The sequence below is a fragment of the Xenopus laevis genome, chromosome 7L (assembly GCF_017654675.1).
Source record: "Xenopus laevis strain J_2021 chromosome 7L, Xenopus_laevis_v10.1, whole genome shotgun sequence".
NCBI lineage: Eukaryota > Metazoa > Chordata > Amphibia > Anura > Pipidae > Xenopus > Xenopus laevis.
The window spans coordinates 7,836,938-7,853,285 of NC_054383.1; the positions used below are offsets into that span (position 1 = coordinate 7,836,938).

General features: G+C 41.0%; 1 protein-coding gene across 3 annotated transcripts; it reads right to left on the bottom strand.

The window, feature by feature from the left end:
- Positions 1 to 1,422: 1,422 nt before the first annotated feature.
- Positions 1,423 to 13,378, bottom strand: nop2.L (NOP2 nucleolar protein L homeolog). Of its 3 annotated transcripts, none has more exons than XM_018225057.2 (17): positions 13,226 to 13,378; positions 10,678 to 10,790; positions 10,445 to 10,484; positions 10,275 to 10,339; positions 9,705 to 10,081; positions 9,545 to 9,594; positions 9,064 to 9,161; positions 8,724 to 8,920; positions 6,493 to 6,582; positions 5,912 to 5,999; positions 4,580 to 4,720; positions 4,342 to 4,481; positions 3,902 to 3,991; positions 3,459 to 3,581; positions 3,082 to 3,179; positions 2,604 to 2,734; positions 1,423 to 2,099 (listed from the first exon to the last, which is right to left on the bottom strand). In XM_018225057.2, exons 2-17 carry the CDS (start codon positions 10,781 to 10,783, stop codon positions 1,729 to 1,731), a joined length of 2,205 nt encoding a protein of 734 aa, XP_018080546.1. In that variant the 5' UTR covers positions 10,784 to 10,790; positions 13,226 to 13,378; the 3' UTR covers positions 1,423 to 1,728. The 3 variants fall into 3 exon arrangements, with proteins under 3 accessions (XP_018080546.1, XP_018080547.1, XP_018080548.1); XM_018225058.2 differs by having other exon boundaries at positions 13,230 to 13,337; XM_018225059.2 differs by lacking the exon at positions 13,226 to 13,378 and adding an exon at positions 13,057 to 13,204.
- Between the last annotated feature and the right edge of the window lie 2,970 nt (positions 13,379 to 16,348).

Consider the following 16,348-nt stretch of genomic DNA (forward strand, 5'->3'; position numbering starts at 1 on the left):
TGCATCGGTAGTTCTATTACTAGAATTGGGTCTATTAAAAAGGAAAGTTCTTTAGCTGGCTCCTCAGTTGTGTACACAGACAAAAAAAAAATAAGTCAAAATCTCTACTTTTACCCTGCCTTCATCAATCAAATGACCCTCCTCTGATAAGGGCCCCACCTCTTCTGCTTTCATTTTTAGCCGAGGAGCATGAAGAAGAAACAGTAGGGTAAATCCCTATTGAGATATCCATCAGTAACCCAATTTCTGTAGAGAGAAATGTATTCCTTGGTAGTCCCATTAAGTGTCCTACTTCTGCGGTGGCATTTTTGAGATCCACTGTGGTGTTGGTATGCCCCCAATATACACTGAAACAAGTCCCAGTTCTACTAAGAGTAGCCTTGGGCATGTGTTTGGCCCAGCAAATTGACATTAAAATAAGCTATGATGGAAGGTTCTAGCCTAGGGCATGTTGGGGGTTCAGCACTAGTAAGCAGAGCTAACATTCTGGAATGTACAGTATATAAATGGCTCAGGTACGTGACAGCAACCCAGAGCATATGCTGTGAATCTGTTTTAGTTCTCCTTTATTTCTATACATGAGTACATATTGCAGATACTTTTGCAACCTTTACATGTTTAGTATCTCTTGAACCAGAAGCAACGTGAATTTAAGGAATTCTAGAACCCATTTAGAAATTGCCATGAGTACAGTAACCACACTGACCTAGGGGAACACTTGCTTTGCTCATAATGAGTAACCAGCCTTCGGGGGTCATGGCTCACCAAGTGTAGGGCTTATGATTCATGGCTTATATATTTCAAGGACGCCCTCTGCTGGGAATACCCTACACTGCCTAATAACCATTGTAGGAAGCATACAATAGTGCGGAGCCTTCCTCATGAACATCTCTCATAAAGGCTTCTAAATCTGTAAGATCTGCTTGTTTTACTGGATGCACAGGGCCATTTATGTATGATGCAATCAGTTGGTTCCCAGGTCTACTGTTGGATTATCCTGGGGCCTAAGACAACCTGCTTGGAGAGGACTACATCAGGCACCTTGTACTGTTGGTGGAAAAATTGGGTGCACTTAAAGTGCTATGATCTTTACCCTGCCCTCAAAATTCCTTGGGAAAAAGAGAAGCTTGGTGGTTAAATAAACTCTAATCCTGGGAGATGCAGATTCCTTTTTGCGTAGTGTTTTTTTTCACCTCATTGGCAAGCTTTACCAAACCACATCTTGTGAAACTGATGTGTCCTGACTGTGGGCACCTTATCTGCACCTTAGAGTATTTCTGGGCTGCCACTCTTTTGCACCAATTCATTATCCATTACAGAATAACTTTCACACATCATCATCAGCACTCATTCAGCCCAGCGAGCACTCTCCATTCCATGCATCTGCTCTCCGACAGATAACAGAAAGACCCAAAGGCAAACTCCATAAAAACATTTTTTTCTATTTCCATTTTATAAAACAGCATAGATATTTTACAGGGCCTGCTGCCTTTTAGGAGGAGTGGTGGAATGAGACCCAACACATTATAGGGAGCATCATCATGCAATGGTGCATTACAGCAGCCCTGCAAGAAATCTACAGGGAAACTAGAATGTTTATTTGGTCTGCTCCCAATCGCTTCTCAGTTCCCTTTGGGTCCTGCACATGAGACCAGAATGTACTGAGGTTCTGTGCAGTAGCAGGCAGGCTGAGTAAGTCGCAGGGCAAGTGATAGTGAATATCACATGTTATTTGTTCTTTTTTTGTTTGAACAACTTTTTTTTCTTATTTGCCACTTTCTTCTTATCTTTCTTACCAGTCATCTTTGCAGCTTTCTTCATGTAAGCTTTCTTAACTACAACTTTCTTCTTCTGAGCTTTTGCCTTTGGTGACTTCTCATTTCCTCCTTTCTCCTTTGGCAACTTCTCATTTACTCCTTTTTCCTTTGGCGCCTTCTTATTTCCTCCTTTAACCTTTGAAGCTTTTTGATTTTCGCTTTTCTCCTTCGGTGCTTTGTCATTTATGTCATTCTCATCTGGAGCTTTCCTCTTTGCAGCTTTCTTCTTTGCGACTTTCTCCTTTTTCAGTTCTTCTGGGCTGGGGGTTACGGTCTCTTCATCTGAAGGATGAACACAAAACAAATGGTATGGGATCATGTGGACTGTTGAGTCATGGTCAAGGGACTACATAATGAAGGAAAGTTACTGCTAACTGGTAAAAGAAAATGAGTATAATGTATACTGAGACCTGGATGAAAGTGCTGGAAATGACTTTGCACCCATGCTTAGGAAGAGAACTTAAAGCTTGTGTGGGCAGGGGGGCATTAACTCAGTTAAAGGGCAACTTGCTGATTAACATAGGCTTTTATTATAAGGGGATTTTATTATAAAAATAAGCATAATTAACTTGGGGTAACACTGAGCAAAGCACATACAAGTCAGACATACAAGACAAAACATTTGAGAAATGGTCATCAGCAGGTAGCTGGTCAGATTGCAGACCAGCAAAAATCAGTTTCCTTAATTCAGGCAATCTGGAATCACAATTAAATTAATCCTTTTTCCCTTTAAGATGCTCTACAGGCTTGGCCAGAAATGCATTAGCCATTATTGGAGGAGCTTACCTTTATTTGGGTTAGGGATGGCATTGGAGAACTTGCGGAGTTTTGCAATGAAGAAGCCATCCATATTGTGAGTGTGTGGGTAAAATCTTCGTGTCTGACGCAGTGAAGGGTGAAACCGCCGTTCCTTGAATCTGAGTGGGAAGAAGAATTATTTATAGATGGTCAGGTTGGCCACATTGCAGTCTAGCCAATACAGATTCTAAAATTTACACATGTTGTGGTGGCAAAGCATTATAAACACCTTTACCCAATGAATCACAACTACGCACTAATACAGAGTCTGCTCACATATGGAATAATCTTTGGAGAGTTAAAAGACTGTCAAATCCACACTCCTTGCTTTACTCTTTTACACCAAGAGGCACAGACTGACTGATCTATCCTCAGGGACCCTCATAGAAAAGAAATACGAGGAAACCCTAGCAAGCAATCGGCAGGGGGTATAAGAGCATATAAATACACAAGCCTGTAACCTTACCTTACAAAACCTTCCTTTCCAAAATCCAGTCCTGTTGGTACTAGTTTAACATTTCTCTTTTTCAAAGCATAATCCACTACACATTCATTTTCCTCCACCTGCAGAGACAGAATTCAGAATTAGTCTTGGATTGGATCTTCACAAGAGCAAGATTAAGGATTATGGGTCAACAGGAAAACAAGGGACACTGGTGACCCCTAGACAATACAGTAAAACTCTGACATGGGTTTATTCGTACATCATACAAACAGGAATTGGCTTTGGAGTTAAGTGGATCTCGTTGTCACTTGATCTCGGACTAAAGACATGAAATATCGGCGACAACCCCAGGTGCACAGAGGAAGCGCTGGTGAAGATATTCAGTCTGGCTCACTCACCGTTATGGAGCAGGTACAATAAACCAGAAACCCGCCTGTCTGTGACTGGGCATCCAGAGCATCAATAGCACTGAGAACCAGCTCCTTCTGTATGTGGGCACAACGCTGGATATCCTGTACGCTCTGTGTAAATACAAATGTATAACATGAATGTACTCATCTTATACATTCTTGTACAAGGCATAGCAATCATTAGAACAAGAAATACTGGGTTCCTGCCTCCCCAAGGGATTTAAGAAAAAGGTAATGACGTTAGGAATACAAAAATCCTCTTTTTACCATCAATTTGCAATTAACAGGCCATCATACTGTCCCTATTCCACTACTCTGGAGCCCCTAGGAAAGCCAGTACCACTGTTAGGATACCACTGCTATAGAGTAGAAACAAAAGGAGTCTAGAGCTGTTCAAGAGTAATCTATATAGAAGACCGGTACTGTGTTACCTTGTTTGTTTTAACTGCAGGGTCTTTGCTGATAATCCCAGTACCACTGCATGGAGCATCAAGAAGAACTCTATCAAAGCCCCCTAAAATCTGGTAGAGGATGAAAAAAAAAAAAAAAAAAAAGGGGTAACGGTTAGTAATAATTAAAAACCAAATTGCAAGGACTGACTTTAAAAACAAAATATATTAGTTTTGCAGCCACCTCTTTGTTACTTCACTCTTGAACATTTGACAAAGAAAATGAATAAACAATTTAAAAAAAAAAAACAAAAACAAAAACAAAAAAAAAACATTTAACATTTGCACAAATATCTCAGGCTTGTGACATGCTGATGAACAACCAAGTCCCAAAGACCTAGCTTTTCCCTGAAGAACCATGAAATCTCCCCTACCAGGCAATTTGCCCTGATGCCCTCAAGCACTTTTTCAGGCCAACTGACCTTGGAGATCTGCCGGCCATCGTAATTAGAGATGATGCAGTTTGTCACCCCCAGACGGTGAAGATTTCCCACGACGCTGCGAAGCCTCTCCGCATTCATATCATTTGCAACAACTGACCCCGTGTTCTTCATAAGCTGAGCTGGAGACATCAGGGGAAAACAGCACTGATAAAGAACGTCCTGACAGCACCAGATTACTTTAGTCCTCTGTTCCCCCTTTCTAAGCCGCTTTACTTACCGATGTAGCTGGTTTTTCCGCCTGGTGCGCAGCACATATCCAGCACCCTCTCATTCTCCTGAGGAGCCAGTGCAATGACTGGTAAAAGACTAGATGCTCCTTGCAGCATGTAATGTCCAGCTAAGTACTCGGGCGTTGCACCTAGGTACACAGGTAAGAAAATAAGACAATTTTCCCCTTGCACAAAACAAAGTACAGTCTGAACTCTAAAACTGGCCATAGACGTAACAATTACGATCTTTCTTGGAAAAGATCTTTCCAAAAAAGATTGTTCGTTTTAATACACACGTGTAGAGCTGAATGGTCAGATATACATATAGAAACAATAGAATTCTACCTGTATCTGACGATTCAGCACTAACAATGGCTGATGTTTGGGTGCCTTCAAATGCACCCGATCAGAATTTTCCGTCCAGCGCGATCTACGAGCCGACCGATATCAAAGTTTTATGCCGATATTGGTTGGCTAGTTTCCCACCATACACGCACTGAATATTGTATGAAAATTAGTTTCGTACGATATTATCTGTGCGTCTATGGCCACCTTAAAGCTGGCCACAGGCACAAAGATAAAGTGGCTTGGCTAATTTGATTTCTGACGGCTAACTATGATATCTCTCCATGTATTGCCTGTCTGACAATATCAATGAGTGCCTGTCTCTAGTATTTGTCGGTCAAGTTATAGCCAGAACATTGTCCAATGTTATTTTTAAATACTTAATCTGAACATTTATTTACAGGTCGGAAGATTGTGCCGTACGATCATTCATGCGTGTATGGCCAGCTTAAAGGAAAACTATACCCCCCAAAATGAATACTTAAGCAACAGATAGTTTACATCATATTAAGTGGCATATTAAAGAATCTTACCAAACTGGTCTATCTATTTAAGTAAATATTGCCTTTTTACATCTCTTGCCTTGAACCACCATTTTGTGATGGTCTCTGTGCTGTCTCAGAGATCACCTGACCAGAAATACTACAAGTCTAACTGTAACAGGAAGAAGTGTTAAAGCAAAAGCTAGAACTCTGTCTGTTAATTGGCTCATGTGACCTAACCTGTATGGTATGTTGGTATGTTTGTGTGCACCGTGAATCATATGATCCCAGGGGACGGCCCTTATTTTTTAAAATGGCAGTTTTCTATTTATGATTACCCAGTGGCACATACTACTAGAAAAGTATATTATTATGAAAATAGTTTATTTACATGAAGCAGGGATTTACATATTAGCTGTTTTTTGCAACATCTTTTTATAGAGACCTACATTGTTTGGGGGGTATAGTTTATAGTATAGCAAGAACTTGCATGAAAACAATCTATAAACTCACCAATTGGAACTGAAGAGTCGTAAATAACGAGCCCAGTTTTTGACCATTTACCCAAGGGATCCAAATTTACACTGCGGTTAATAAGAGCCTAAGAAACAATGGAAAAAAGGAAAAATAAAAGATTTTTGTTATATGCTTTGACCCATTACAGACTTCCTCCCAAAATTTGCAAATTTTGCAGTAATGTAATAAAATTTGCAAATCAGAGCAGGTGTTACCGGTAAACAGTTGCTTAACGAAAATCGCAATGTTATATTTGCCAGCGAATGATTTTACATTGCAATCAGAGCTAATCTTTTGCAAAGACACCATTTTAAAGAACGATTGCGACTTTTAATCATATTCCCTTTTTGTGCGCACCCAAATTTGTGTGTGCGCGCACAAGTACACATCTTAGAGGGAACATTGTCTGCAGTGCTGTTTTTGCAATTTGCTTCAAGCAGATATTTTAGTAGCAAATTCTAAGTGCTGACAAAGCAGGCCCCGAAAGGCTTAAACTGAAAAGGAAGAAGGAGCAACATTTCAGAACTCAACATTTCAGTTTCCAGAATTGAAAAGGGGGTTAAGGCAAAGTTCTCTACCTGAGCAAGGTCACGTCTTCTTGTCTTTAAGGTGTTGGTTCTGATTGTTATCGGACGATGAACTTCACAGGCCTCCAGGAAATCTACTAGCTGAGGATGAGTGAAAAGGATCAAAATAGACTGATTAGACAGGTTTAGATGAAATGAGACAAAACAGAAAAGAACCTGAGCAGCCACAGGACTGCTGCTTACAATGGGGATCAGATAGGATCTGTGCAGCCACTGGGACAGAATGCTCTGTTATACAGATAGCTAGAATCTCAGCTGCCATAAAGCAGGACAGGACTGCTGCTTACAATGGGGATCAGATAGGATCTGTGCAGCCACTGGGACAGAATGTTCTGTTATACAGATAGCTAGAATCTCAGCTGCCATAAAGCAGGACAGGACTGCTGCTTACAATGGGGATAAGATAGGATCTGTGCAGCTACTGGGACAGAATGTTCTGTTATACAGATAGCTAGAATCTCAGCTGCCATAAAGCAGGACAGGACTGCTGCTTACAATGGGGATCAGATAGTATCTGTGCAGCTACTGGGACAGAATGTTCTGTTATACATAGGGATGCACCAAATCCACTATTTTGGATTCGGCCAAACCCCTGAACCCTTCGCGAAAGATTAGGCTGAATACCAAACGGAATCCTAATTTGCATATGCAAATTAGGAGTGGGAAGGGGAAAAATTTTTTACTTTGTTTTGTGACAAAAAGTCAAACGATTTCCCTCCCGTCCCTAATTTGCATATGCAAATTAGGATTCGGATTCGGCCAAGCAGAAGGATTCGGCCGAATCCGAATCCTGCTGAAAAGGGCCGAATCCCGAACCGAATCCTGGATTTGGTGCATCCCTAGTTATACAGATAGCTAGAATCTCAGCTGCCATAAAGCAGGACAGGACTGCTGCTTACAATGGGGATCAGATAGGATCTGTGCAGCCACTGGGACAGAATGCTCTGTTATACAGATAGCTAGAATCTTAGCCATAAAGCAGGGCAGGACTGCTGCTTACAATGGGGATCAGATAGGATCTGTGCAGCCACTGGGACAGAATGTTCTGTTATACAGATAGCTAGAATCTCAGCTGCCATAAAGCAGGACAGGACTATTGCTTCCAATGGGGATCAGATAGGATCTGTGCAGCCACTGGGACAGAATGCTCTGTTATACAGATAGCTAGAATCTTAGCCATAAAGCAGGGCAGGACTGCTGCTTACAATGGGGATCAGATAGGATCTGTGCAGCCACTGGGACAGAATGCTCTGTTATACAGATAGCTAGAATCTAAGCCATAAAGCAGGGCAGGACTGCTGCTTACAATGGGGATCAGATAGGATCTGTGCAGCCACTGGGACAGAATGCTCTGTTATACAAATAGCTAGAATCTTAGCCATAAAGCAGGGCAGGACTGCTGCTTACAATGGGGATCAGATAGTATCTGTGCAGCCACTGGGACAGAATGCTCTGTTATACAGATAGCTAGAATCTCAGCTGCCATAAAGCAGGACAGGACTGTTGCTTACAATGGGGATCAGATAGGATCTGTGCAGCCACTGGGACAGAATGCTCTGTTATACAGATAGCTAGAATCTCAGCTGCCATAAAGCAGGACAGGACTGCTGCTTACAATGGGGATCAGATAGGATCTGTGCAGCCACTGGGACAGAATGTTCTGTTATACAGATAGCTAGAATCTCAGCTGCCATAAAGCAGGACAGGACTGCTGCTTACAATGGGGATCAGATAGGATCTGTGCAGCCACTGGGACAGAATGCTCTGTTATACAGATAGCAAGAATCTCAGCTGCCATAAAGCAGGGCAGGCCAATGGGTAAAAGAGCATTCTGTGACAGTGAGAACATATTTTCCCTTTCTATTAGAAGGCACAGTATTGACTGGAATATCAACCCTGGTACAAGTGGTGCAAATCTAGTGTTCCAGAACAGGTAGATAGGGGCACAGAAACAAACTACAAGCCCCCAACAAAGCAAGACAAACTGCACAAAGTTGCCAACTGAAAAAACACTCAAAGATTCAGGGCAGGTCAAGACCCAAACAAACATTAATAACCTCCCAAAGAATATAACCCAATAGAATACATCTGTTGTTTACATTTCAGCCAATACAGTTACTTTTGTCACACCAATTGTACCAGATATTTTCTGTATGACACACTGCCATGCCCTTTCCCAGGCACAACTCTCTTATACACATGACAATATATATCGCTCTCACCTCCGACACTGGGAAAAGGTCACTGAGCGTCTCAATCATGTAATCTCCGTAACTGTAGTAGGTAGCAAGATCCTTCTTGAGCACTTTGAGGTAATCCTGCCGTGTTCGACCTCCTCCTCGCTGTGCAAAATTCTGCAGAACCCCAACTATATCCTTAATGCGCTCCTGCATTGTGGAAAGATCTGGGGCAGTTGAGACTAAACAGGCAGTTAAGGAAGGGACATTCTAAGGAAAGATGTTTTGGAGTGCAGAGATTTTAAAGAACGAAGAGGCAAAAATAAAGGAAGTGTGTGAGAAATATGAGTCTGAGGAATCACAATCCTGCAAAATAAAAGGATACGCTCCTTTTCCAACTCTTCTTCAGTTGGAAGCTGAAACGGGTCCTCAGAATCCACATTCAACTGAATGCTGCTATCTTCTCCTTTAACAGCCTCTTCACTAAATGGAAGATACCAGAACAATGAATAATGGTAAGAGATTCTGGGATAAAATTCATATTATACACAGGAGAAGGGAACTGTGCAGCACGCTGGAAAGAAAGTGGGCAGGACAGGTGCACGACATGCTGGATAAATAGGAAAACTCAGCAGGATGAACAGAAAGGAAACGGGTGCACAACAAAGCAGACGGGGCAGTCAGAGATGCACCATAGGCTGCATAGAGACAGAAGAAAAGACAGTAAGCTAGAGAAAGTAGCAAGTGCACGAGAGTCTACATGTGCATGGAGTTTTGGCACTAAAGGATTTGAATACAAACAAACAGTATAGAGTGTGTGTGTGTTGGAAGGGGAGAGGAATTATTCTAAACAAAGGGGTTGTTACCTTTTTAGTTTCTTTTTCTCCTTCTTAGATGCCCGCTCTATTGGAAGAAGCTACAAAGAAAGAATCGGTCAATAAATATACATGGGGGGAGGGGGGTTTCCAAAGACATGGGTAAAGAAAGCACACTGTGAGGTGCACTTGAGAGGGGATAATGACTTACATCCTTCTCATCCCCTGATGAAGTTCCATAATCATCCTGTAGATCATCGCTGTCCGATAGAGAGAGGGATCCGCCAAACTCACCATTGCCATCCTCCTTATCATCATCATCTCCATCCTCACTTTCTTCTTCAGCATCTTCCTCTTCACCATTCTTCTCTTCCATTTCATCATCTCCGTCCTCCTCCTCCATCCCATCCTTTACTTCCTTCTCCATTTCATCCTCTTCTTCATCATCATCCTCTTCATTATCATCTTCACTTTCTTCCTCTCCCGCCTTTCGAGCTCTTTTCGCAGGCTTCAGCCATTGTGCATTGTCATCACTAAATCCTGGCAGAGCTTTCTTCCCTCCTGCTTTGAGCTTTGCATTGGCTGGAACTATAGATTGCAAGCAGTGTGAGAGAGAGGTGCAGTGATGGGGAGAGTAGTGTGCAGAGGAAAAGAAAGACCATAAGTAATGTAGTGACAGGAATAATAACATGAATAATGGGTAGCAAGAGAGAGACATCAAAGAGATTTTAACATAAATGAGTGGTGATGATGGGGAGAAAAGGCAAGAGACACTGCATACCATTGTTCTTTGCTGGGAGTTTGGCTGCTGCTTTTTGCTCCACTAACATGCGCCTTTTAGCTGCCCTGGAAAGAATGGACATGGGAAGAAAGATAGGAGATAAGTGTGAGCAAATACCAAGCACCAGGAATACTTGGCCCTGCCTGTACCCCAAGAACCAGCACTCTCACCTCTTTCTGCTGCGGCTGGACATGCGCTTTTCTTCGATGTCTGAGCGAGAGGGAAGGAGAAAGCAGAAAGTCAGCGAACGCTCAGACAGGAGACACACAGCTAAACCTTCATGAGGCTGAATACAATGTTGTAAACATCCAGCTTATGACACTTGAAGGGGAAGTTCAGAAAGAGGGAAGAAAATTTAGAATGGGAGGAATGGGTATTAAAGCCCAATCCTATTGACACTCACCCTCCTGCAGTATGTTCTTTAGTTCATTTTCTGCTCCATGCTGTTTCTTTGCTTTACGGCCTGGGCCACGAGGCACCTTCTTCAATGGGTCTAATTTTCTACCCATGATGCACCTGTATGAATAGTGAGCATGTTTCAAGAGACATGTGGTTCCTTTAAAGCGCGTATCTACCAGGACAGGTGAAAGCAAGGTTTCATGCTGACTCTGTTCTTAAGGGTGTAACTCTCAATGTATAACATAAAAATGGGCAACGGATACACCGGAGATATTTTAGCCACTGGGCAAGGCATGCTCCCTCTTCACAGTTGGCAGATGTTGGGATCTCACAAAACTCTCTTTATTTGTGAGGGCTTCTCCCACATTAGGCATTACTTTCACCATGTTATCCTACTGTCATGTTGATTTGCTTTACTTATTATTTTCCCACTTTTCCCAAGTACTGCCATAGGACAATTGGCCATAGATGCCAGTTCCTCCCGGATTTGTAGCTCAGCCATCATTATTTAAAGGGGTTGTTCATCTTTGAGTTAGCGTTAAGTATGATGTAGAGCGTGATATTCAGAGACAATTAGCGATTGGTTTTATTTTTTTTAATTTAAGTTAGTTATTTTTTTTATCAGCTCTCCAGGTTGCGGTTTTTAGAAATCTGGTTGCTAGGGTCAAAATTACCCCAGCAACCAGGCATTTAAGTTACTGTAATATGAATAGGAAAGGACCCGAATAGAAAGATGAGTAATAAAAAATAGAAATAATACACTTGTAGCCTTACAGAGTATTTGTTCGTTTACATTACCCCATTTGATAGCTAGAAAGAGTCCCATAAGAAGGCAAATAATTGAAAAATAAATAATGAAGACCAATTGAAAAGTTGCTTTGAACTGCCCGGTCTACAACATACTAAAAGTTCAATTAAAGGGGATGTTCACCTTCAAACAACTAGTTTTCAGATAGATCACCAGAAATAACGACTTTTTCCAGTTACTTATTATTTTCAGAGTTTTTCTAATATTGAAGTGTAAAGTGTAATTTTTCACCTTCTAAAGCAGCTCTGGGAGGGGGTTTCAGACCCTTTAAATTGTTCTAAATTGATACATTTAGTTCATAAATGTTTGGTCCCTTGCTGAGCAGAATCTCTGGGTTTCATTACAGGCAGTCGTTAGACTTGATACAATAGTTGCAAATACTCCAGAGATGCTGCTGAAAAATGGATCAACTAAATGTTGCAAAATTGTAACAGTTTAGAGTCTGCGCCTGAATTATTGAGTCAAACACCAGAGACAGGAACATTACACTTTAAACTCAGATTTTGGAAAAACAGTAAAAATTAAAAATGGAAAGTAATTAAAAAAAAAAGTCGTTATTTCTGGGGAACAATCTGAAAACAACAGAACTGATAAAAAGTGTTTGGAAGGTGAAGAACCCCTTTAAGTAAATGAGATGTTTTGCTTTGTAAAGTACATTTAATATAGGCATGTTCACTTGTAGAGACCTATGGTGCCTTTTTTTCCTATTCAGTTTGTTTCAGATAGTTAGACTTTATCCAACTACTTTCTATGTGTGATCGTTTTTCTAATATTGAAGTGTATAGTGTCATATTTTACATTCTAAAGCAGCTCTGGGAAAGGGGGGGGGTCGCCGACCTCTAAACTGTTAAAAATGGATACAATTGGTGGATACATTTCTTATCTTTGCCCCTGCTGTTGCTAATACTCCAGAGATACTGCTGAGAAATGGATCAACTAAATGTTGTACAATTGTAACAGTTCAGAATCTGCACCTGAATTACTGAGCTGCCAGACTCAAACACTAGAGACACAACATTCAGCTTTAAACTTTTTAACTTTTAGTATGTTATTATGGCTAATTCTACGCAACTTTTCAATTTGTCTTCTTTCTTTATTTATAGTTTTTAAATGATTTAACTTTTACTTCCGATTCTTTCCAGCTTTCAAATTGGGGTCACTGACCCCATCTAAAAAAACAAATGCTCTGTAAAGCTACCAATGTATTGTTATTGATACATTTTACTACTCATCCTTCTATTCGGGCCTCTCCTATTCATTGCCAGTCTCTTATTAAAATCAGTGCGCCGTTGCTAGGGGAATTTAGACCCTAGCAACCGGATAGATGAAATTACAAACAGGAGAGCTGCTCAATAAAAAGCTAATTAACTCACAAAAAACACAACTAATAAAAAATGAAACCCAATTGCAAATTGTCTCAGAATATCGCTCTACATCATACTTAACAGATAAGTCAAAGGTGAACAACCACTTTAATTATGTGTGTGTGAGTATAACGTTGCTCCAAGGGCACCTGTAAGAACAAGAGACAAGGAATAAAGATTCCCCGATCCCAATACACCCAACTATCCTTACACTGAATGGCGGCTGTTTGACTGTATAACGCCCGGCTGATGGATCTCAGCGTAACGCACTGGGTACAAGCGTGAGACCCCTGAACGTCGTATCCCACTCTTCCCGTCACTACACACAGACTAATAAATGGGAAAGGAGTACAGAGAGGGGACACACTATTCGCCTTTACCTACTGTCTTTGCTTCTCTGTTCGCTCTCACGTGTCGACCAGGCAGGCTTCCGTGGTGTCGCGCTGCAATGACGTCAACCATCGGCCTTGCTGCACGTGGCGATGAACCGGAAGTTCCGGAAAGGGGGGTTGGCATGCAAAGTGGGCACATGTTAGAAGAGACAGTGTTGGCGAGGGAGAGAGAGTTGTTAAACCCTGTGTTTGTACTTTGTGGCTCAGAAAAGTTGTGAATTACCGATTGGGCGTGTAACCAACATATACGCGCTGCCTTTATTGGTATTTTGTATCTATAGCGACCTGCTGGGAACGGGCAAATATTATGTACAGATAAAAGTTATTATAAGTCATTAGTTATTATAATGTACCCCCTGCTGTAAATTATAAGAATATTAGAAATCATCGAGGGGTTCTGTGACCATATAAAGGCACAAGGCTGAGTTATACAGGGAACTCTGAGTATCACTCATGTATTATAAGGGATAATGTACCCCCTACTGTAAATGATAAGGATATTAGAAGTCACTGAGGGGTTGTTCTGTGACCATATAAAGACACAAGGCTGCAGGCTGAGTTATACAGGGAACTCTGAGTATCACTCATGTATTATAAGGGATAATGTACCCCCTACTGTAAATGATAAGGATATTAGAAGTCACTGATGGGTTTTGTGACCATATAAAGGCACAAGGCTGCAGGCTGAGTTATACAGGGAACTCTGAGTATCACTCATGTATTATAAGGGATAATGTACCCCCTACTGTAAATGATAAGGATATTAGAAGTCACTGAGGGGTTGTTCTGTGACCATATAAAGACACAAGGCTGCAGGCTGAGTTATACAGGGAACTCTGAGTATCACTCATGTATTATAAGGGATAATGTACCCCCTACTGTAAATGATAAGGATATTAGAAGTCACTGAGGGGTTGTTCTGTGACCATATAAAGGCACAAGGCTGAGTTATACAGGGAACTCTGAGTATCACTCATGTATTATAAGGGATAATGTACCCCCTACTGTAAATGATAAGGATATTAGAAGTCACTGATGGGTTTTGTGACCATATAAAGGCACAAGGCTGCAGGCTGAGTTATACAGGGAACTCTGAGTATCACTCATGTATTATAAGGGATAATGTACCCCCTACTGTAAATGATAAGGATATTAGAAGTAACTTAGGGGTTGTTCTGTGACCATATAAAGGCACAAGGCTGCAGGCTGAGTTATACAGGGAACTCTGAGTATCACTCATGTATTATAAGGGATAATGTACCCCCTACTGTAAATGATAATAATATTAGAAATCACTGAGGGGTTGTTCTGTGACCATATAAAGGCACAAGGCTGCAGGCTGAGTTATACAGGGAACTCTGAGTATCACTCATGTATTATAAGGGATAATGTACCCCCTACTGTAAATGATAAGTATATCAGAAGTCACTGAGGGTTTGTTCTGTGACCATATAAAGGCACAAGGCTGCAGGCTGAGTTATACAGGGAACTCTGAGTATCCCTTGTGCATTATAAGAAATAGTGAAGCCTCTACTGTAAATGATAAGGAGATTAAAACTCACTGCTGGATGCAGTGACCATATGTATACATGCTCAGAAGAAAGGGCAGTACTGTCACACTGAGATGGACTTATCTGAAAAAAGTAAATATACCCTATGTTGCCTGACTAGTCATTTTGGTCTAAAGAGTAGTTGTCTTATGAAAACATTGTTGAACTTGATAGATGAAATAGTATAGCTGTCTGACTTTAGTTGCAAGGCAAACTTGTGGTCAGGGGCTCCAAACAAGAACATCACCGAAAAGGTAGTCCTTATATGTCCGGCAAAATCTGTTCTTGAATTGGAGGCAAATAGGGTGTAAATCCACCACTGAATCTGTAAAAGCTCAGCCCAAAATCTCTTGCTACTGTAGTTCCTGAGACTGGGAGAGTAGTGTTCTCTGACAACTAACAGTGGAGAACTTAAAGCAGTGTTAGATAAGAACATGCTAAATTAAAGTGGTCTGTTTGCTGAAAAGAAAAAACTATGCAGGTCAATTCCATTCAGTATGCGTCATTCTTGAAGGGAGATCTGGACAGAATATGGGATATTTGTTGAGAAATGTAAGGTTATGAATTTAGGCTATAATCGTCTGCAGTTTCTTATACCCTTAATGGGACTAAGGGAAACCTTTACATAGATGTAGCAAGCAATGCCAATCAGCAGTAGCAAGGGCCAGTAATATTCTGTCCTGTATTTAAAAGGGGTTTAGATACACTGGATGAGAGGGGTGTTCTTCCTCTTTAAAAAACATTGGTAAGGCCCCATCTTGAATATGCCATGCAGTTTTGGTCGCCAGTGGTCAAACTGACAAATAAGCTGATAGAGGGTATGGAAATTTAATTATGAGGAAAGGTTGTCAAAGAAACAAATGCATACAGCACTCTGAAAAAGAATCCAGAATTAAAAAGCATTTATTGGAACATTGTCTTAGATCACAAATGGAACACACATCTGGTGTTTTATTCACTAGAAGGTCCTTCCAGCAGGCATGGGAATCCATTTAGATCAGAAGAATGGAGGTTTAATCTTCAGGTGCCAAAAGAGTCTGTGAAAGTGCGAGCTGTGAAGTTGCAGAATTGCAGTGGCAGATACAGTAGATCATTTCAAAAAAGGGGTGGATTTTGTTTAATGTTGTAGGCAATAATGTATGATTTTATGATTTATATATTAATAAGAGACATATCAAAGAATCTTCCCGAACTGGCATGTTCATATGTGTAAATTTCCCTTCAGCCACCATTTTGTGTGACTCAGAGCAACATTTTGTCCTGTGAGGGAGCACAAACTGTAAAAGGAAGAAGTGTGTGAGCATAGGCCCCGCCTCTGCCCATTCATTGGCTGATGACAGCTAACTTTCATGCGAGTCAAACTTCTCCCAGTTGGGCCATAGTGTGTGAATGTGATAGGGGCCTTAAATCAGCGACATGTATTAATTTTGATTTTATTATTAACATTTATTTAAATGGCGCCAACATATTTTGCAGCGCTGTAAAGTAAATGTGTTTTTACAACTAAATCACATGAATTATACATAGAACATATGGAGTTACATACATCACAACCAATACT

Coding starts and splice junctions, on each gene's coding strand:
- nop2.L (XM_018225057.2), bottom strand. CDS start 10,783: ATGGGTAGAAAATTAGACCCATTGAAGAAGGTGCCTCGTGGCCCAGGC. Junction 9,595..9,704: donor CATCAGGGGATGAGAAGGAT/GTAAGTCATTAT, acceptor CTTTCTTTGTAG/CTTCTTCCAATAGAGCGGGC. Junction 4,482..4,579: donor CGGAAAAACCAGCTACATCG/GTAAGTAAAGCG, acceptor TGATGTCTCCAG/CTCAGCTTATGAAGAACACG.